Source organism: Nicrophorus vespilloides, unplaced genomic scaffold (assembly GCF_001412225.1).
Source record: "Nicrophorus vespilloides isolate i.1.1-1 unplaced genomic scaffold, Nicve_v1.0, whole genome shotgun sequence".
NCBI classification, from domain to species: Eukaryota; Metazoa; Arthropoda; class Insecta; order Coleoptera; family Silphidae; genus Nicrophorus; species Nicrophorus vespilloides.
In genome coordinates, this window is record NW_017100093.1 from 262,988 (window position 1) to 287,165 (window position 24,178).

Sequence of the window (24,178 nt, forward strand, 5' to 3'; positions counted from 1 at the left end):
TAAATACAATTGATAATTACTATTCAATTAATTGCAATCATATATGAATACAGCCTCTATACACGTATTATGTGTACAAATACACATACACATGGTGTCGACGTCTGAACAAACCGTTTCAATGCAAACTTGTTATTCTTTCTTAGTTTGTTTGTTTCTTTCTTTGACTACCCACATTCATCGATTAAAAATGTCAAATAAAAATGTCCGTGTTTGATTCGAACACTTGTTTAACATAAATAATGCGGACGTGCATATGGAAAAAATAGTAGCATAAAATTAATTAAAACTAAATAAAATTAAGTGTGCTTAATTCGAAATGCAAATTATAAACTAAAATCCATTTTCTTAATTGAATTTCATTTGAATTTATTAGTTGCGGAGAATAACTAATCCAATTTCGGTTGATTTTAAAGATTGCAAATGCCACTTTTTATCGTTTTAATCTATCTCAATTAATTTGATTTATTCCAATACATAAATTAATTAACGGTTAGATATGTTATAGAGAGAACTCAACAATATCATTTTCTATTAAAAAAATTGACTAAATCAGCTGGATGAAAGTTAAACGTAAAATTGCGAGTACGTTCTTTTTCCTTCACTATTTCTATGTTGATTTTACTTGTTGAACCCCAAAATGTATTCACTGCGATTGGTTTGTGAAAGTAGTTTATTATCTAACGAGAGTTCTGACATTCTCCCTAGTAGCTAAAATACTAGAAATAGTAGTTCAATTTAAATGTCTACTACTTAGACTATGTCCGAATCTTTTTTCAACTGCAGTTATATAGAGTTAGATAAGTTATTCATCTAACTCTATATAACTGCAGATTTCAAGATTGTTAATAGACTGATTCATCTAAAAATAAAATATTTATCTTTGAAATCAGTTTTTTAGAGTTAAAATTATTATATATTTTCTCTTAATGTTTACTATATATGCATTTCTTTGTTATTATAATAATAAATTAGTAGGTATAAATTTATTTCCAGCTATGCCAGCATTACAAAATTTAATGATTAATTTATAAATGTATTCTTTATGACGTTATAATAAAAATATTTTAATAAAATTATATTAGAAATAAGAAGACCTACTTTTTTATCGAAAATTTCAGGATGTACATTGATAATTAAATTTAACAATTCTGTGTAGCACAACACGTGACATTTGTAGCTCAAACAAAAGTTGATATTATTTTCTAAAGATTTATTTTCAAAATTCTAATGGAAGTTGTTTTCTTCTTTGTTTTCACATATATAAAATGTTTTCATTCAGATTAACATCTATTTATTATATCTGCATCATGTCTAGAAAAATCTCGTCTTCATCTCTAGTCTACCAAACAACTTTATCTTCTTCATCATTCTGAACTGGAATATGCTTATTATCTGAAATATCACAATTTTGTATCAAATCAAATGATTTATTTAGTTGTCGAGACTACTATAAACAGACACAATGTTCATAGTAGTTTTAAAAACGTAGATATTTTTTTTATTAGAAACTAATGTGTTCTATTACACTATTACAAGGACATTTTTCTATAAAACTTGATATATCTATCTCTAAAATATAGTTAATTTTGTAAAATGTTCATAATATTTTATCTAAAATTTTTTTAATATAACCATAAAATACAAAACTATTCGCTTTCAGATATAATTCAACTGATGAAATGAAATAATTTACTAACTTTATCAAATCATTGTTATATAGATTATTTCAGTTCTAGTTTTATGTATTAAGAATTATATTGAATTATTATACCAGTGTACATTATTATGTGCAACAGGTTTGATATGGAATAAATAAAGAAAAAAGAAATATTTTTCAATTATTTTAATAAAGTTAATTGTAATTATATATAATTCTTCAATATTACTATATTCATTAAATACAGATACTTCAAGTTCGATCATTTATAAAAGTTAGCAAACATATTTTGAAATTGTCATTATATAAAATAAAGCGCATAAAAATAAACATCGCAAAAAGAAACTTGAGTATAAAGACAAAACATAGATCATTATTGATCAAAAAATATTTTTGTGCAATATTTTATTAGAATTTGTTTGTTATGAAATTTTTAAATCATACAATAATGAATCCGCACTGATCAAAAATACATATTCATTAACTAATATTATTGATGTACAACACATGAATTAATTATGTTATTTTAATGATAAGTTACTATGGATAATAATATTGAAAATTTTTAATGATTGTTTTGTGCCCTTCACATTGTTTTTTATTAGATCATCTATAATATCCTGTACCATTAGAAATTGGTGCAAAGTGTAGTTATTTGAGATTTTTTTATCCCACACGTGAGTACTCTCCATCCTTCATACATTAATAGAGACTTATAATCTACGAAGTCCATAACCATGACAACCCTCCTCTCAAAAACTGCATATTACCCTCTGCCTAACCAATTACAATAAATTATGTTAAATATGTGCATGATGCGCAACGCTGAGAAAAGTGAAATCTTAGTCAACACAAATCTTAAATTGCAATGTGACAATCGATATTTCTAACCTAAATTATATTGTTATGACATATACCATGGGTTAACATGCATGAGGTCAATGAGAGCCGCATTCCCTTTTTCATAAAACCACTTTAATATATTTTCATGCATTAAAGATCCACAGCATAGTTACATAGTATTAACTCTTTATTACCTGAAGATAATTAAAATAAAAAAAAATATTTTTTTGTGGATTTCTTTTAAAACACATTAAATTTAAGTTGCCTATAAATTTCAGCAATATTTTCAAATAAAAAATATGTGATACCATCTGGTGCCATCAGACAATTTTAAACTTAAATCGGATATTAAGTGAATTATAGTGATTTAGATTACAAAAATAGATGCAATTTTTATATACAGTGGAACTTTGCCTGCTACATCATTTTTAAAACTTATGTACACATATTATGTGTATTTTTTAGTATGTTACACTATACGAGTAAAATCCGGAAATTTTGGAACGGATTAAACTCGTTAAGCAAAGTTCCACTGTATATGTTTAGTTATAATATTATTTTATAAACGTATTCTATGGTATTCTACCATGCAATTTTTCTTTTCGTTACAACATAAAAAATAATCTATACAGAAGTGACAAGTATTACTTGAATGTAAGTTTATACTTACTTCGTGTTTCCAACTCCAAAACAAATCATTTTGTATATAATATTACTTTAAAGTACCAACAAGTCATTAGGTCCATTTCACGTCTGTTTATAATTTAAATAGTGATATATGAAATACAAAATGAACGGATTTAAATATTACCTTAGAGCCGCATACGGCTCTAAGACCGGCATTTGTCCATCCCTTGCATATAGAGTCACACATTCACATCACATTTTACATGATTCAAATTGAATATGTCAATCCATTATTAAACCATATTTTCATATACCAATATTTATGAGGTAAAAGTATCAATGAATACTATCAATTTCTTTTAATTTAAATTTTAGATTCTAAAGTTTCTCCCCGAAAAAAAGCGTTTTGAAAATCACAATGAGAGTATCGCGTTCTGGGAAAGTTTACTGTATAAAATAAGTAATTGAAATCAGATGTATTAAACAAATTCAGAGTTATAAACAATAATAAATCTATATTCGATAAAAGTAGTGCTAATTTGCAATGCAAAATTATGTAATATGTTTTATGTGTAGAACGTTAATGAATTAATTAGAATTCTGTACAACTAACCTAATAAATGAAAACTTATGAGTCACTTATCATTAATGCGTTACGTGCAAAGAAATAAACTGTGTTATTTGTTTACTAAATTGAAAATCCTGGATAGCATTAATACATTATAATATAAGAAAAACAAGTATAATTAATTTAAGTTTAATCTAAAGATCAGTGCACTATTTATATACCATTAACTATATGATTACTAATCTTAAGCTGTATTAGAATATATTGCGCAACCCGTGCTCAGGAATTATGAACAAATTAACATGAAATTACGGCTATTCATACAATAATGAATATAATTTTCCAATATAAATAATACTCGGTATTACCATATCGGCACGATTAATTAATTAATTTATTATTAAACCAGAAGCCCATTCGTTACATGCCTGAGTTATGATTTTGAACATTTTCATAGTTCATTGAAATTCCGCAAACGTCCGATTCATTAAAGCAATGCAGTAAATTGTATACGTATTTAATATTCTTTTCTTTTCAGTACTCAACATATTTTCTATTAGAATTGGAACGCAATCTCCACGTGAAAATCATTAGAGACTAATTTATTGAAAGGCAGCTAATAATTCGATCAATTTGAATTACGTTATTTATTTCAACGATAAATTCGCATTTGGCATTGTGCTGCATTATTATTATGGACGACCGAGAAACAGTAATTCGCTCACCTTTCTGTGTGCGTTTGATATGTTAATTTTAACAAATCGATTTTGTAAAAGGTCAAGTAAAAAAAGTGAATTCTTTGTTAAGTTTTTTTTTTGTAGATTTTATATTTGTATTGAGTATCCAAATAAAATGTTGGTCGTTTCAAATGTCAGGCAGTTACGAAAGTGAGAACTATTGTTAATTTGGAAAGATTTTATATTGGATTACTTTTTTAGTTCATTGTGAATAGATCTTATACTTTGGAAAACTGCAAAAAGAAATTTTATCAAAGACACATAAAAAAATAACAAATTTTCATACCTTTTTTTTATAATTTATCCTGTTACTAATTTAATTTATATTAATTAAGATAAGAATCGGTTTGAATTTACAAACTGAAATAATTAATAATTATATAAATCACATCAAATTTATTTAATTTTAAACAAAAAATAAACTTTTAAGTTGCATTAATACTGAATTGCAATTGATAACAAATTTGATATTTAGCTGATGTATATTAACGATTTCCGAAGTGAACACAACGTTGATTTATCCAAGTACGTGGCATACTTCGTACACCATTATTAATAAGTAATTTGACTTAGTTTTATCGAGAGCGTGTGCATGCATAGCTTATAAAAGCGAAAGTATTACGGATTGACCCTATTTTGAGAGCAGCGATTTTATAAAATTTATGGAGATAATGTCAATGAGTTTATTGTAAGAAAGGCAAGAATGTGTTTAATGCTAATGCACATGCACAAACGCTTTGGAATATTAAGATTAGCTTTCATTATTTTCCAAGATAAAGTCCGCCTATTCTTTACCCCCCTTTTCTTTTTGTTTCCTATCCATTTTTTTCTTCTTCCAGGCTTGTAAATTTTACTTTCGAAAGTAGTCAGAGTTTAGAATACAGAGCACAATTGCGCAATGCGAAGTTTGCGTAAATCGTATATTCTCTATTGTTTTTTGTTTTTCTTGATCTCTCAAAATTTACAAGTTCCTTATTATTTCATTCCATAAATTAATCTCGCTTCAGTTGTTATATAGTAAATTTGTTATTCAAATAACTTCATTGTAATAATGTTACAAATTAAAACTTAACATTTGTACATCTATATAAGTTGTTATGACTCATTTACAACTTATTTTCGAAATTATTTGTAATTTAATAATAATCGTTATTGCAACAGTTAATATAAAAACGTATTAATATAATCATAATCAAATAAAATAATAATTAACTCTTACAGAGGGTTATTGACCAGTGGTCTATCCATCTTATTGTTTCCATTTACCTTTCTTGATTTTACATGTTTCTCTATTAATTCATAACAATTGATTCAATTCAATATATTTAACAAATCGCATTATAGGCATATTTTAATATGTCTATTTTTAATGAAGTTAATTAAAATAATTATATTTTGTGACAGCAAAGTCAATTAAATATGCGAATAAATAAATCTCGATGTGGATTCGTGTCTTTCCCCTGCGATTGAGTCACTTTGTGAATTATGATATGTATAAAGTAATTATAATAGATAAATAATATACACCTCTTAATTACAGGTATTCCTCGACTTACGAACTAATTCGGTTCCAAATGGTCGTTTGTAAGTCGAATTTGTCCGTAAGTCTTACCACACTTTGTCATGGTTTTTACTATTATATATGTGAAAATACGTATTACTGACTGCATACATTTGAAAAAATTGATTAAAATAAAGAAAATACTTGCTACAAATACATTTCAATGTAGACATCACAATTATTTAATAATAACGACAAAAGAAACAAATGTTCCAAAAATATTATATTTTGTTAATGAAATTATCAATTTTTGTTTGTACAGTTAATTTGTTTTTATCACTATATATCTCCTTGTAACAAATTTGAGCTTTTAAAATTTTCTCAATTCTGAATTTTCTATTATACCTATTTATAAGCAAATACAAAATATTATAAGTATGTTATTGTAAAAGAAAATATTTTAGAGTAATATGAGAGACGGAATAAATATGGTTCTAATAAAAGTACGATTTTTTAAATTTGTAATATAAAATGTAATTATAGTATTAAAATATTAATATAACATATAAATATTATAATAAACCTATTGTAAATAGACTTTCTTTTACTTTTATTATAATTATAAAAATACGTTTTTTTTTGTACTGTTTCAATTATTTTTATTGATATTAATTAACAATACATGGGTATTCTATGTGTTTAGAACTTATTTAATTTAATTGTTTATATTTATTTATATTAAAAGCAAAGACAAATAGATCTAAGGTTAAATAAATGTCGTTGTGGGTTCGTGTCTTGACGGAACGGTTGAGTTACATTTAGAATTATGATACTTAAGTAATAGCAGAGGTAAACAATCTACACTGCTTAAGTTTATTAAATTATTTCTTCTGAAATACCAATTTTATGAGTTAGGGCCGATTGAAACTGATATAATATGTTCGGCAGAATAAATAAGGCTACTCTAATAGCTACAGTTATTGACAAATGTATTTTTTGTAATTTATAATATAAATTTCAATGATAGTACTAAAATAATAAATAAAAAATAATAATAATCATGTTTATTGCATCAGTCGTACAAAAAAAAACATATACAGAAATAAAAAGAACAAAATGAATATATATAATTTCAAATAAAGTCAACTGATACAATGGGCTATTGACTATAGGTCTTTCTGCCCCTAAAATAGTATTATTATAATAAGACTTATAATAGTTTGTTTACAGGGAAGAATTTAAGAAATTATCAGTATTTGTCATTTAATAAATAATACATTTGTTAGTAGTTACATATTTATGACGTTATAAGCATTTTAATATCTTCCATATAATTATGGATATTTATTTTTATAGGAATTCATCTCTATTGGCATCATTTTGATGTTATATTCAAGTTTTTGTTAACCCCCATATAGCTATAATCAAGTGTGACCGTGGTGATGTATTGAAGTATAAATTGGGTTCGTAGTCTATTCTCGCATTTAATTTCCCATTTACGTCGTCTAGTTCATAATTTTATAATTTATTATACATAACAAAAATAATCTTTGTGATCAATAATATACTATAAATAATTTGAATACATTTATATATTTATTTGTTACATTTTAATGGGAAATCATATTTTTCTATATAATATATTTGTGTTTGTTTTAATATTAATATTTTTTTAAGAAAATAACAACTATATAACAACTAAAAATATTATTATTAATATTATTATTTAAATTAAAATAATATTACTTAAATTGTATAATTCATATAAATAGCAATAATTAATTGTGCAGTTATTTACCTCAAGTTATTTATTTTTATATTTAATTGAATTTTTTTTGTGAAGTAGAAACAAGTTAAAATTATTGTCTTGCTCAATGATGCATGTAAAAACTATTAAAAAATTAGCTATGTAATCACAATTTCATAGATATTTATATAATATTATATAATATAAATGAAATTTATGCGAGAAAAATATGAGCGCAAAAGAAATAAAAAGAAAAACGGTTTATTTATCGAATTAAAACATACTTCGATAATTTCTCATAGGTATTTCTCTCCGAGAGCTAGATATTAGATGCTTATACTATTATAGAAATACGAAAAAAAAAGAAAATAAAAGAAGAAAAAAATAAAAGAGAGGAACGTAGAATAGATTTACGATCAAAAGCTGGTCCATCTGACATCGTCATAAATATTGTTTATGTTTAGGTCGAACAGGTAGATAAACCGGCAACACCGTCTTGTTACCATTGGTTCTAGGTACCAACTCCTCCCAGGTAAATGTTATCTGAAGAAATAGTCCTCAGTCGAGCAACGCGCGCGGTACGAGTTAAGTCACCTTTGCACGGTTATAAAAACTAAACATAAATACAGCATTATACAAACCGCGTTTTCAGTGCGCTTAATCAGTGAATTAATATAAATTAATCGCAACTGAATTAATTACGTGTTCTGTGTGTTTCTAATAATAAAGTTTTCGTAGTTTATTTAAGCGGTCAGTGTGGAGTTTCATCTTTAATTCTGTTTCTTCGTTTTTATTTAATTAATTGCGTCGAATTAAAGCGGATTAAACAATTGGAACAAGTGACAGAGGATAAACGTGTTTTGTTTTTTGAAGTAAGGAAGTCGCCGTTGTGCTGTGGAGATAAATGCGTTTATAAAATTGTGTTTTGATTGTAGGAAAGAATCGTCTGCGAGAGCGGTTTTGATCTCTCGTGTATAGAGACCGGCCATATTGCATACCAGTCGGAGTGAAACAGAAACATATGCGTTGGACGGCGCGGAGCGAGACGGCGAACATCTCCAGAGGCTGGACGAGTTCCTGGACGGGGCGAAGGGGCTCAGGAATGTTAGAGCACCGTCTCTAATACACGTGTCGCTGCCCCAAAAAGCAACAACAAAAGGAAGCAACAAAGAAGCCAAATGCACAAAATGCTATTGGATCTGAGCTCATAATGGTAGTGGATTTAATAAATTGAATTGAATATAATGTGGGGTTCATTGTCATGGCTCCTAGCCATGGGAACGCTTCTGCTCGCCGGAGCTCAAGGACCGGGCCGCAAAAGATCAACAACTGAGTTACCTTACCCGAACCAACTGTATCCATCGTCGCCGACGTATCGCGAAGTCGACACCAGGGTTAGATTAGAAATTTTGGAAGGACAACCGAAAGGTATCTCGGTGGGTCGAATACCGACTAAACAAGGATTTACATATCGATTTAATGAACCGCCGAAGGAATTCAGCCTCGATCCGATCACCGGTGAAATAAAGAGCAACGTAATTATCGATCGGGAGCTTTTGAAAAATGATCGCTTCGATTTAGTCGTTTTATCAAGTAAACCAACGTATCCCATCGAAGTGAAAATCTACGTTATCGATATCAATGATAATGCACCAGAATTTCCAGAACCGGTGATTGCGGTGGAATTTTCGGAGAGCGCTGCCCCCGGGACCAGACTCCTGCTGGACGCCGCCACCGACAGTGATGTCGGAGATAATGGAGTGTCCGACAACTACCAAATCATAGCCGGAAACAAAGAGGAAAAATTCAGGCTCGTCGTCACCGAATCCGGTGAAACATCGTATTTACACCTGGAGACTACCGGAAATTTAGACCGGGAAACACAAGGATTTTACGTGCTCAATATCTCCGCACAGGACGGCGGAGTTCCAACCAGATATGGATATTTACAAGTAAATGTGACTATTTTGGATGTAAACGATAACCCTCCAATATTCGATCACAGTGAGTACATCGTATCGCTGAACGAGAGCGTACTTCCAGGCACTCCGGTTCTCCGGGTGATGGCCACCGACAACGACCTGGGTGATAATTCAAAGATTACGTATTATTTGGATGAAACCGAGAGGCAATTTACTGTAGACCCAGAAACGGGTGTTATTTCGACTACGGAAATTCTGGACTGTCCTCAACAGAACAGTCAATCTGGAAACGGTACAAAAAGTTGTGTTTTCACAGTGTGCGTTCGTGATCACGGCACGCCAAGGCAAAAAGGAAGGACTTATGTGACAGTGAACCTGGTGGATGCGAATGATCATGACCCTCAAATTGAATTTAAGTATTTTTCCCCAACGGCGGAATTCGCTACTGTCGATGAAAACGCAGGAAACGGTACTCCAGTGGCTGCAATATCGGTGTACGACCAGGATCAAGGAGAAAATAGCGAAACCAACGTGAAAATAGTCGCAGGGAATGAACTGAACCATTTCAAGCTAGAGTATCAGAGCAACATTGTTCAGATCGTAAGGGTCAACGGAGTTCTCGACAGAGAAGAGATCGGAAAATATAACCTGACCGTCGTGGCTACAGATAAAGGCAATCCCCCTAGAACAGCCACCGCTTTCCTTATAATTCACGTGAATGATGTTAATGATCACGAACCTGTTTTTGAAAAAAGCGAGTATTCCACTGTCCTAAGTGAATTAGCTCCACCTGGAACATATGCCGCTGGCATCACGGCGACCGACGAAGACTCTGGAGTCAACTCACAAATTTATTATGCCTTTGTTTCTGGAAACGAAAATCAATGGTTTGAAATTAATTCAGAATCGGGTTTAATAACAACGAGGGCCGCGCTCGACCGAGAAATTCAAGGCACAGTCGAACTGAATATATCCGCAAGGGACGGCGGTCCAAATCCGAAATGGGCCTACACCCAGCTGAAAGTCACTATTCTGGACGAAAACGACGAAGCCCCGTATTTTTCTCAGGCGCAAATTAATGTTAGCTTATCTGAGGATAAAATGCCTCCAACGTTCGTGGCCATGTTAACGGCAGCTGATCACGATCAAGGCACAAACGGCAGCGTCACTTACTCTCTGCACCATTCCGTCGAACAGAAATACCCGAACGCCTTCTCTCTCGATTCCCTCACCGGCCAATTAACGACCAAAATGAACTTGGACAGGGAGAGAATCGCCAAGTACGAGATCCACGTGGTCGCCAAGGACCAGGGCATCCCATCGCAATCTTCAACTGCCACGGTTTACTTGAATATATTGGACATCAATGATAATAGCCCCGAGTTTTATCCGCAGAAATATATCGTGCCGGTGAATGAGGACGTTAACACCGGGGCCGTGGTAATAAATGTCACTGCCAGTGATTTGGATGAAGGTGAAAATGCGATAGTCACGTATAAATTGGAAAGTGGTGGTGAAAATTTGTTTGCTGTGGATAAGTGGAGTGGAGCTGTGAGCGTGATCGGACGATTGAGGAATTCGCCTAAGCACTTTTACCGGTTAAAAATCTCCGCCAAGGATCACGGTGGAAAACGAACCGCCGAGGATGCCGTCATTGAGATAATTAAGGAATCGCATATGGAGATGTTGCAGTTTGAAAACTATGGTGGTTACGAATTTGAAATCGTCGAGGATTACAATGGAAAGCCATCGAAACCGGGTAGGGAAGTAGGAAAAGTGCGTGTGAGAAATAGTGAATCCGTTATGTATTACATCATTTTTGGAGATCCACATAGAAAGTTTCAAATCGACGAATATTCTGGGAAAATAACGACCGCAAAAACGATAGATCGTGAGCAGAGTATATTGTATACATTGACAATAGTCGCAAGGTCCGATAGGGCATATGGTAAGACACAGGTCGTAGTAAGCATCTTGGATTTGAACGATAATGGGCCGATATTTTTACGGGAGAAAGAGGATGTGAAGTTGGCAGAGAATGCGGCCGTGGGGCAAGAGGTTTATCTAGCGAGGGCTCGGGACCTGGACGCTGGTATAAATAGTCGGGTAACGTATAATTTAAGCTATAACCCTGAAGATCAGTTTAAAATCTCCGAGGCTACCGGCGTTATATATTTAAATCGACCCATTTCAGCCGAACCCGGCACTGTTTTACATATCGAAGTAACAGCCGCGGATGGCGGAGAGCCCCAATTATCTTCCAAGCATTCCCTTACTGTTACCATAGAGGATGTTAATGATCACACGCCGATGTTCGATCATACATCGTACGAAACATCTCTGCTGGAATCCACCCCAGTCAACGATCGCTTTTTCGCCCTGTCTGCAACTGACACCGATTTAGGAATGAACGGTTTCATAACATATTCTATAACTGAAGGAAATACCGAAGCGAAATTCGGAATATTTCCAGATGGACGTCTGTACGTTCGCAGTCCACTCGATAGAGAAGACAAAGATTATTATTCTCTCACAGTAATGGCGAGCGATTTGGGAAAACCTCCTCGCTCATCAATCGTACCCGTCGTTATTCATGTGATCGACGAAAACGATAACAGCCCACAATTCACAAACACTACCTTCACCTTCAACATACCAGAAAACGAACCACCAGACAGTTTCGTTGGGAAACTAACAGCAACTGATAAAGATATAGGCAGAAACGCCGAATTGATATTTTCTTTATCCAATTCACAAGACAACTTCGTTATCGATCCCAAGAATGGTTTCATTAAAACTCGTCGTACTTTCGATCGCGAGGAACTGAAGAGCACTACCGGCAAAAACTACATCATCTTGGAGGCAACAGTGACGGATAACGGCAGCCCTCGTCTGAGAGACAAAGTTAAAGTGCATGTTTATATAACTGACATTAACGATAATCCACCAAAGTTCCTTCAGGCACCTTACAAAGTCCAAATTCGCGAAGGAGCTGCCATAGATACCCAGGTTGTTCGCCTACACACATCAGATGCTGATGAAAATCTAAACGGCGACGTGTTTTATTCTATTGAGAGCGGAAACGAGGAAGGAAAATTTGACATTGACGAAGCCACGGGCCAAATAATACTGGTCCGGTCGTTGGATCGCGAAACCAAGTCGAAGTACACATTGTACGTGATTGCACATGATGCAAGCACAGAGAACAGCTTATCCTCTAGCACCACCGTACAAATTGATGTACTCGATGAAAATGACAATGCGCCGGAATTCGCAGAAATGCAGACTAAAATCTCGGTGCTGGAAACGGCTATGGTGAATACGAAATTGATACAATTCAGAGCCAGTGACGCCGATTCGGGGATGAACAGTGAAATCACATTCTCGATAACAGCTGGCAACAGGAAGGACACGTTCCACATAAACCCAATGACCGGAAGTCTTTATTTACATAAGATGCTTGATTTCGAAGATGTGACTATGTATCAGTTGAATATAACTGCCTCCGATAAAGGAACACCCCGTTTGTCCACCTCTATACGGTTTCAAGTACAAGTTTTGGACGCCAACGATAATCCCCCAAATTTCCCCAACACCGCTATTGTAAGGCAAATCCCTGAAGGGATTCCAATAGGATCAGCCATTGTTACAGTGACTGCGGAGGATCCGGACTCTGGTATGAATGGTAAAGTCACCTACAGCATTTCGCATCAGGACCCTGAAGATAATGCCAGACATTTCGATATCCATTCGGCTACTGGAATAATCATCACTAAGAGGGAGATAGACAGAGAGAGGATCGACACCTTCCGACTAACTGTTGTGGCGACCGACCAAGCGCAACCCATCTCCAGCCGTTTGTCCGCCGATAAATTGGTTACGGTGATAGTAGAAGATAAAAATGATAACCCTCCAATATTTGTGTCGATGAACTCGGCGGTTTTGCCCACGCACCAAGGATTCGGTCGGGACGGTGCGCTGATCATGAATGTGTTCGCAAGGGATTTGGATTCCAGCACCAACGGTTTGGTCACCTACGAGTTGAGCAGCGGTAACACAGATCTCTTCAGGTTACACCGAAGCACAGGAGCTTTGACCCTCAGGAAGCCGCTAGCGAATCCAGAAGCTCGCTACCAGCTTTCGATCCGGGCGACGGACGAAGCAGTCCAGAGCGAACGCAAGTCCACGGACGCGTATATTACTATAATCTCTACGAATCAGTACGGAAAAGGACCGATATTCCAAAGCGACTCCTTCGGCGGCAGCATCTATGAGGACGAACCTTCAGGCAGCAGCATTCTTACGGTATCAGCCAAACTCGGCGCCGCGGACATCGAGTATTACGTTACGAACGTCACCGGTGGCGGGGTGCAAGTTGACAGGTTATTTGACATTGATACTAAGTTGGGTGTGTTGTCGACGACGGTGAGGTTGGACCGAGAGTTAGGCCTGGATCTCTACGAAGTCGAGGTGTACGCCATCGTAGTCGGCACTGGAACGCCGAAAACTTCAAAAACTAAGGTAAGAAACCTTTTTGCCTAATTATAATTAATAAACGTCGCCCAATTAAAATTCCGCCTTAATTAAAATGCAGCGAAAAAAGGCGGCGAGCGAAAAAATACTTATATGCAACGAGACTCGGCGTTAATTGTTTAAGCAATTCCTCGAGCCCGATTAGAATGCGACTTTAAATCTCGCTTAATTATACACCACGAAAACAACTAAATATAACATTATGAACACGCATTGCTACAACAATCCTATTATTTATTACTTTTTCCGATTCCCGATGACAAATAAACGTTATTAATTAACGATAAATTTTAATTAACATTCGGAACAGAAAAAAGTAAAATCACGATTCCAATTTACATGTTTCCTACTAGCAAACGAGTTCTCTTTATCATTAATAATTCGTGATATTTTTTCCTAGAACTTTGCGTGGGAAATTAATATATAATTGAAGCTTAATGCAACCTCTAATTTTTCGCCTCGAATAATGCGTACTAGTATTTCGTTATTTTTTTCCTTCCGTTTTTTTTTTAATAAATAATTAGCACATCAATCAAAATTACGGTTACAAACGGAGTGGATTTGTTCTAATTAGATTTAAATTGGGCGCAGGAACTGTAATTGCTCGAGCGCTTTTGGTCGAAAACGAATCGAATGAAAAAAAGAAGTAAAAGAGCGTGGCATTCGAGACTTCTGCGCGAGTCCAAGTGAGAAAGCTTCAAGAAAAAAAAAACGTACACATATATACGAAATGTGTACGTATGCAGCAATCATTACTATTGATTTATTACTAGGTGGAAATTGTCGGAGAGAGAAAAAAAATCTGATGCTAATTATATTGAGCAATTTCACGAAAAATAAAAAGTTAATAAACAAATAAATTGTCTACTAAAAGGCTTTAAATAAAGCTATTGGCATTCGGTCGTTGTGGTGCTGTCCAATAATTCATAAAACCGCGGCCGGTATGTGTCGATATTTAATATTATTTAAATTAATGTAGATTTGTACAGGCGGGGAACGGAGGTAGTAGACCTAAGCATGAAAATGCTCTACGAACGCTTTTGTTGTTCCGTCTTTGGTTGAGGTACGTAGGCATGAAATTGTTGAACAGTTCATAATTGTTAATTAGTAGATTTACGACCGGGATTACCATAAAACAATAAAAATTGTCGGATAGATTTGTACGTTTAATTCAGAATTCAGGTGGGCCGATTCGGAGTGATTTCGATTTTGTTTATTGCTGCCGGAAACCATTCAGATTCCACCACTTCCTCCTGGATATCAATTAAACATGTGTATTATATCGCATCATGAGTTTAGTACAATAAATATTATTATTTATAATTAGTTGGCGAGTTATTAAGTCATTAATCAGTATCAGGAGATTAAAAAAAACACACACAGACTCGAAATAAATCATGTTTAAATTTAAAAGTGTCCACACACACACACACACATACACTCACGTTACAAGATGGGCGCGCTTTCGATCTGCCGAGCAACGTTGGATACAGCAACCATAAGATTGCGTGCTCCAGGAAATGGATTCCATTAATTTCATCTAACTGCGGTTCTGAGGCCGTCGTGGATTCGTAGTAACATTATTATTATAGGCGTTTTTCTACGTGTCTGTCTTCTCCGTTCATGGTTCATCTTCGAAAGATTTCGGGTTTGGCAAAATGAGCCGCATAAATTAATAATTATAATTGAGATTTATCAAGATGATTTATGATCGATGTACGGTAGCTCGGGAATATTTTATGATTCTATTTTATGTACTACTCAAGAGATGCTCATTTTTATATCGTCCATCGTTCCTCCTCTTATACACAACTATGTTTTTTTTTATATTACTCATTTTGTGTCAGGTCCAAAGTTCTCTTTTTATATATTTAAGTTGTTTTATAATTCATGAATGAATCAAGGATTCAATTAATTCAAATTTGGGTACATCAAATATATGTATATTCTCAACTATTCCAAATAACACTATATACTATTTAACATATACATTTTCTGTTTCCGAAAATATTTAATTTTTTAAAATAATTTTCTTTCTTAAGTGAAACTAATCGGAAATAAATTACGTTATAATGAAGCGAATTAGCATAAATAAGAATAATTAATAAATTAATTGTTATTTTTTTTAAATAACACTAAACTGTTTACGTATTGACACATATTCAAGGCTTCTTCTCACTTAACTACATAAATTAACAATTTCTGAAATATGTATTTATTATAAATTCCATATTTCGTGTCTTTCATCGACTCCGTTTGCATTATTTATTTTATCGTTTTGGAATTCAGATTTCTGAATATAAATTAAATTGGGGCCTAAATAAATTTCAAATTTGTTCTATTCCATCATGTAATTTAAAAAATAATGTGTTTGATAACAATGATGATGTTTAAATGTAGATGTTAGGTGAATAACCTCTATTAATAATATATTAAATGGGTGTACAAGTAAAAACTAAGTATGGAATGTATTTAATTAGAGTATAGGATTCCTTAATTGAATATGTTCTACGAAATAAGTAATGGTCATATTATTGGATTCCTTTTCTACGTTTTATTGATATGCAACGGAACTAGTCCATAAAAGAGTAGCGCTTTAACGATGATGTAAAATTAAACAAATTAGAATGTTTTAAAATCAAAACGACTCTTCGGATTCCGCGAATCGACTCAATTATCAGTGGACCGAAGAATGAAGGAAACAGAAAAAAAAAACTGTTCATTTTTTTAAATATTTATACTATATTTCTCTCTCTTTCAAATTGCTTTGATATGTAGAAATGTTTGGACTCTCAACGGAATTATTCATAGGATTGAAATCTTTATCAAATGAACCGACGTCAATTAACATTTTTATATGGAATAGTTTAGAGATAACATGCAAAATGGATACAGTTGAAATGGAGATGAATAGAAATACGAGGATATCATTTAGAGTGGAATATTTGAAAAAAAAAAGAAGATTAAATATACATCTTTAACATTGCTACAAGTAATACTATATTTGTTAAATAACTTATTAAGTATTATTAAATTATATAACTACAAAGAAATGTTTTTGCTTGCATAGTAATTTACGTTGTATCTTCTTAAAGAAGTAAAATACTTGTAGACAAATTTAATATATTTGGCAAGTAGTGTATACGCAGTTAAAATGATTTGTTAGAAGTTTTTGTTTCCTGTGGCGATGAAAACGTTCAATTTTGCCATTTCCATTGCCGTCTCGGGTTTTCCTGCTTCTGCTGGGAGAACCGGTTCGTGTAGTACCATTCCTGCCGAGCTTCCTGCAGAACCGTGCCTTCAATCTTCGATATTTTCTTGGGATTGGGTCGTTTGGTTAGGATGCGTGTGATGGGAAGAGGTCCATAAATAACCTACCCAGATTCCATTGGAAACTAAAGAAGAATAAAAAAAGCAGCAGGATAAAAATGAATCGTATCGAAGTCGTGTTTCTGCTCATTTGTGTATAAACTTTAATTACGCTCATCCGTGGATATTCGGCAATCGAAGCCTTTATTTTCCGCCCTCGAACCGCCGCCTCACATATATAATTTCAATTATGTCATTACGATTGTGCGAGTGATCCTCGCGAGTTTTAATGAGAGGATTACAAGCTGGAAACTGGTCTTATAAATAATCTTACTGTATATTTTATAGTCCTGTTCTTGAGTTTGCTTGTATTATGCGTTGTTCGCACACCAAACATTTAACCGTCGCATAAAAATAAATTCTACTAACAAGCTAAACATTATTCCCTCCGCAAGGAGACGCTCATCTCTATATATAACAAAAGCGATCCGTTTTAATTGCAAATCCAGCAATGAGCGATTAGTTGCCGGTATGATTATTGCTATTCCACTTCGACCATTATTTTTTACCATCCTACCAAGTTGGTACCAATTATCCGCGACGGTACCCAGCGGCGGCAGTATTTTCGTTCCCCATCCGCGGATGCATAATAATCGGTTTTATTTTTCATGGTTCTGTACGAGGGAGAAAAATCGGTTTAAAATGCAGCCAACTAATGTCCAAACGACTGCGGCCCCCTGCCATCCCGTGAAGACATTGATGTTAATTTATCGCTTTGATTTTCAGTTCCGAACGTCGTATTTGCATATAATAAATTGCTCGCCATCAAATGAATTGCAACTTGCGCTACCCCGCATAATAACAACAACTACTACTAATAACGTGCAAACACACCCTTTTCCCCGTCGCCCGCAACAATTCCATCAAAGAATAAATTACGAGCGAAAAGATTAATCAAGTTTTAATTATCCAATCCGGAATCGAATTCATGTCAATGCGGACCCTCCCGGATTAATCCTAATCCAAAGATATTCACACTCCGGGCTAATTTACATCCTGGTTTCGTCGTCTGTCAAGATCGGTAAATCGGTTTTTGATTTAGTACAGGAGAAGTTGCATTGTCACCGAATCGTTAAAAATTTAATTGATTTTTCCTCCACTCCGTCTACCAGTTGGCATACTTGTAGATCGACCCACGCGCCTCCAGTTCGAGCATTAGCGCTGCGCCGTTTGTTAATAGTTTGCATATAAATACAATTAAATGCGTAGGACAAGTTTACTTCTATTTGGAGCGTTGCTCAATAGGCTTTCGGCACCGGAAAAAAAATATTAATATGAAGTTATTGGTGTTAGGATCGCGCAGCACAATGGGATATTTCAAGAAACGCCTTAATTGATTCGTGTTAATTTCGTGTCCGTTGGGAAATCGCTGCCATAAATATGTATTAATTGGATGAAACACGATTTTCACGTTGCCGAGGCGCGGATTAATCGCATTAGTTTTCGGTATTGTGTGTTGTTAATGTTGAATGCGTTTTTAATAGATCCCAGACGAGGTAGAAAAAACAGAAAGTAATATAATGAATGAAGACGGACGAGTTTATATGAAAAAGCATTAAAAGTTCATAAATTTTAGTTAGGAAATTGTCTTAATCATCAGCAATTCATCAATCACTTTTGAGATGCGAGAACACTGCTTGATTTTTTTTGTTTTAACCTTCTTTGAATTATATATGTATTTTTTATAAGCAATTTATTATACCATATAGTAGTTTTGAACAATAAATATTATAACCAAATATGAGGTAAATTTAAGATACAAATGTTCGACTTATATTTTCTAATCAGTCAATTGATAATGTTACTATATTAGTATATTTTAACCTTTTTCGAATACATTTAACATTCTTGCAATATATTAGACTGAAGAATCTTGTGAATGGTAACAAATACAGATAGTGCTATTACTATTGCTAATAATAATGACGGAGTAACGTATCTAAGGTAATTCATACGAATACATTTAACAAGATGAATACACAAGTTCCCTTATTAGAATAGACTCCAGTTAAGATGTGCGAGTGGTAATGTAATTGTATTAAAAGTTGGAATAAGGTAAATAAGCAGCACGCGGCGCGAACGAACGAATAAGGTATGGCCGTCACCAATTGCGGTGGCATATTTTTAAAGTGTCATAACGGCCCTAACAGCCACTTACAGCCGTACTTACAAGAGCCACTAATGCATTTTGTATGCTTTTTATCTACGATCAGGCTTATCAAATGTGCGCCTCCGCTGAGTATGCGTATGCGTGTGTGTGTGTGAATGTGTGCATGTCTGAGTCTCTCAGTTTCAGTCTGAGTCTTCCTTCGAGTTTGTGTCCGAGGCGGCATCGCATCATATATGATGACCGTGTGAGGAAACGAAACCGCCGCCGCGGAACGCATGTTTTGTGACTTCCCTATTGAGGAGGGACCCCTCATTACGTCGTAATTGAAACGATTTAGTTTGAATAACGTTAATGGGCCGGCCATTAAGGCTTTAATTAGTGTATATTTTCGTGGATCGGCTTTTTTCGCATTTACAGGATCGGACCCACGTCCTTTGATCGACTACTACCTTTCTCTCTCACACACACACACACACATTTACAAGTGTGTATATATATACACATATGAGTGTATATATATATGGTATTGGTGAGTGCGAGGAAGGTTCTCTTGTGGTTGCGCTTCGCGGCCGGGGAATGCGGCCTTAATGCGCTTTCGTTGTCCGGCTATCTGTTGATACAGATATCGGCGCGGAATCTAGTTATGAAGCGCGAACCGCCAGAGTTTATAACCGGCATGAAACCGGGAGTCAGAACTCACCACCCATCTAACCCATGGACCCATGATGGCATGCGGATAGGTGCCATCCATTTGGGAACCCTTCTCCTTTCTCTCTGCATCCGGCTTCAGATTTTTGCTCTCCTGAAACCGGATAACTGCCGCATCACAGTGATTCCATTGCAACCATCGTCAACAACAACATCAACAAACAACAACCATTGCAACAACCTACGTCTACATTACTATAAAACATGTCTGTTCCTTGAATTATGCCACCTCACTACTTCCAGATAACTATTTTATCTGTGCTAGGCGACGCTAAACATAGTTTATTTGCTCGCGGTAAATACATAATACATGTCTTCGAAGGGAAGAAAGGACGCGGCGCAAGTGGAGCCGTCGAACAAAAAGGCCTCAGTTGAGGATCGCGCCTAACTGCTGGCAAGCCCTTTTACTTACACCACTCGCTCGATTTATAATGCGCCGATTATATAACACCCACGGAGATTATCAATTTAATTACACGCGCACTGCGAACGTATATATTGCTCCATTCCATCGTAACCAGTGTTCCTCAAACATTTAACATATGCATGAAGATTATCAAGCTCATACTGAATTTTATTATTTAAAATTAACTATAACATTACTGGAATAATGTTAGTATAAATCTAAATGTTTCAAATTCCAGAATATTTAATTAACTAGTGTTAGACGTTTATAGTATTTTGTTTTACAACTAATAAAATAAAAGAACAATATAACCATAAAATATAAATAACAGATTTGAATGCAGAAAATACCTTATTTGATGTATGAATGAACAAGTAATGAAGAAACAAAAGTAAATACAGCTATCTTTAATAAAATGAGAATAAATTGCGAGTGCAACTTTGGTATTTTTCTCGTCCACTTAAACTGTAATTGCGTAAACACTTGGAGTGGTTATATATTTGTAAATACAGTTATCGCAGAAAGTTTTACTACTGAATCAATAGACTTCGTACAAAATGAATCTAACCTTCTTTATGATCAAATTCTAACTGTTTACATAGACGCAGCATCTTGTTGATGCACGTCAGTAATTGATAATGTTCTCATTTACTTTTTATCTGAATAAATATTCTTGCTACTAATGTTGGCGTTTCCTTTCAAAACCTGTATAAATTATCAAGAAATACATTAAAATAAGCTTCGAAACGTCCACTTTCTATTTTGTCATTCAATTAGTAAAACGTCTTTTCTTTTTAAAATCTATAGGTTTTTTTCTTCAGTTCAATATTATAATACAAAACGAGAACTTAATGGATTAGAATTAGAAATATGATTATTAAATATGTAACGCTTAGTTACAAAAATATAATACTATTTGCCAATAAATAGAATAGTTCTATTCTAGAATAGATATTCAATTTCCTAGTGTGGTGAGACATAATATTTAATTGAGAAATAAACCACCTAACAAATGCTTAGAAATTGTTATTGAATAATAATATTGTAGATACCTACTAACCAATCATCCGAGGAATTAAACGAATATCATTATTAATATTCGTATTCGATCACACCCTTACCTACACTCCTATTTATAGAAGCTAATTTGAATTATTCACTCTGCTTCGATAGAAATGCAAATACTGCAATCTCTGTACTTAGCATGATATATTAAGTGGATAGCCAGACAACAGATCTCGGTATTATCTGTTTGAAAAATATCTTATATCGATGAAAAGTATTTTCAAATCAATTGGCACAGTTTATAAAAAGTGATATAAAATAATGGAATTTAAATAATATTTAAGTTGGTGTGAATTGTACTGCAAGGCGTAGACTTTCGAGATTAAAATATGAAGGTGGTCTTGAAACTGAGCCTTGCGGAAATCCCCGTTGCACGCGCTCACACATATAATCCAATTTCTATGAGGAGGCGCATTTAAAATTCCTTTATGTTCGTAAATACGGGTGTACGAAAACTGAAAGAGAGATGATGATGATGATGATGAAGGGAATCGAAGGAAAAAGACGGAGAAGAAGAGGGTTAAAAAGAAAAGAAAATAAACGTGGCCGAGAGAGAACCCGTCTATTGAGTAATTCCGAGCCGTCCCACAATCCGTCTTTCACATGAGTTGTGAATAATCCACACATACATGCACACACAGACGCATACACACAGGTAGTTTTTGGCATTCTTCGTGGCAGTTTAACTTCAGCCCGTGTGGTTTTGAGAGAGAGCTTCTACCCCCTCGCTCTCACTGATTATTATTCTATTCAACTTGAGTCTACCTGTTCCAGGTACAAACAAACATCCACAAAAAAATCAAAATCCGAAGAAGGCCCGGATCGCCGGGCTAACGGGGGACAGGGGGAGGGTTTTGGTCGAGCCATCGGAGGGCCGGCATCCCGCGATTCAGACACATCTCTCATTTTTCTTTGATTCACAATAGGAAGGAATTCCATTTTTATAAAGAGAACCGTCGGCCGTGCCAATAAAATCTAATGGGGACTCCAAAATGCTTACCCCCCTCGCTACCTTAATTACAAAACACTCCTCCGAACAAAGAGAACCATTGGCGGAGAGAAGAGCGTCGTAGTACGGCCATTTTTGCTGTTTACACTCATTCATTTATTGTTCAATTTTTTATTGCTATCATAAACTAGGATGAAATTCAATTAAAACCACTGCTGGTCTCTGGTCTCGACCAACCAAAGTCCACATTATAATTTTTATTGCTATTTTATCATAAAACGATATGTATTTTATGTTATACATTTAATGAAACCATTTATTTTGCATATCTAATTAATTGTTGTTAAACTCAGTCGCTTGCTGGATACGGCCATAACCAGGAACATTCCATACCGAGAGGCGAGACTGCTTTTACCCAAATTGTAACGATTATTCCATCCCGTTATTGCATACAACTTTTATTTCTGACAACACATTCTTAGTTTCTACGAAACATTTATATTTAAATTATACTACCTTTTTACACAATCCCTCTTATTTGTATATATCAATTAAGCAATAGATAAATTTGACTCTATACCAGATCCTCGTTATTAAATCATTTTATGCGAGTAATATTTCATCATGCACGAGGCATACACATGAAGAAAATAATAATTCCCCAACGAGATATAAATCTCTCAATTTTTTTTAATGATACTAAACCATCTTCCTTTGAAGAAATACCCTTATAACTTAAGGAATGTTCGTCTGAAGGGTACCGCTGGGTATCGACATTATGGAAATATGCTAGGGTCCAAATGGTGGGGCAGATTCTTAGATAAACTTACCTAACAAGCTTAGAATTTTACGAATTTAGATATTTTAGAAAGAAAATAAAGGATCGAGATCATGTCTGATAGTTATTCTGGTTTAGAAAACATTTTAAATTTACCATAATTTAAAGTCAAAGATAAAATATTGTACTAAACAATAATAATATTTTCTTCAATAGACAGATTAGAATAGTAACTTATAATTCACTTATGTTTTTACAAAATTATCGAAAATTAAATTAAATACACAACCCAATATTTAAGTAAAAAAAAATAGTATTTAGAAGTTGTTCTTATGACAAGTATTGTGTAATGTAAAGCAATTATTAAAATATAAATAATTCTATGAAATCTTGACTGTTTGAAGATTTTAATTTGTTTGGTATATAGTAGGTGTGGTATTCGTTAATTATTTGAAATAAACCAGGAATATGTTGCATGTTCGTGGCAATAATTCATGCACTCTCGTTATATACGAGATTTTTCCCAATTTCTGCAGGCGAACGTGTGTGTTTTTTGTTCACAAAGAAAACGCAATTATTGATTAAAAGAAAATCTGATGCAAGAGCAGTCAGAGAGAGCCTGAGGTAGGTAAGGCGGTAGATATAAGGTGGAAAA

The 24,178-nt window shown here is 33.9% G+C and overlaps 1 protein-coding gene across 1 annotated transcript in view; it reads left to right on the plus strand.

The window, feature by feature from the left end:
- Positions 1–8,346: 8,346 nt before the first annotated feature.
- The window catches only part of LOC108567652 (cadherin-related tumor suppressor), a 140,590-nt gene continuing 124,758 nt past the window's right edge, over positions 8,347–24,178 (plus strand). Inside the window, exons 1-2 of the mRNA XM_017928247.1 lie at positions 8,347–8,555; positions 8,619–14,126. Coding sequence (XP_017783736.1) covers positions 8,928–14,126 — 5,199 coding nt within the window. The 5' untranslated portion in view covers positions 8,347–8,555; positions 8,619–8,927. The remainder of the gene's footprint in view (positions 8,556–8,618; positions 14,127–24,178) is intronic.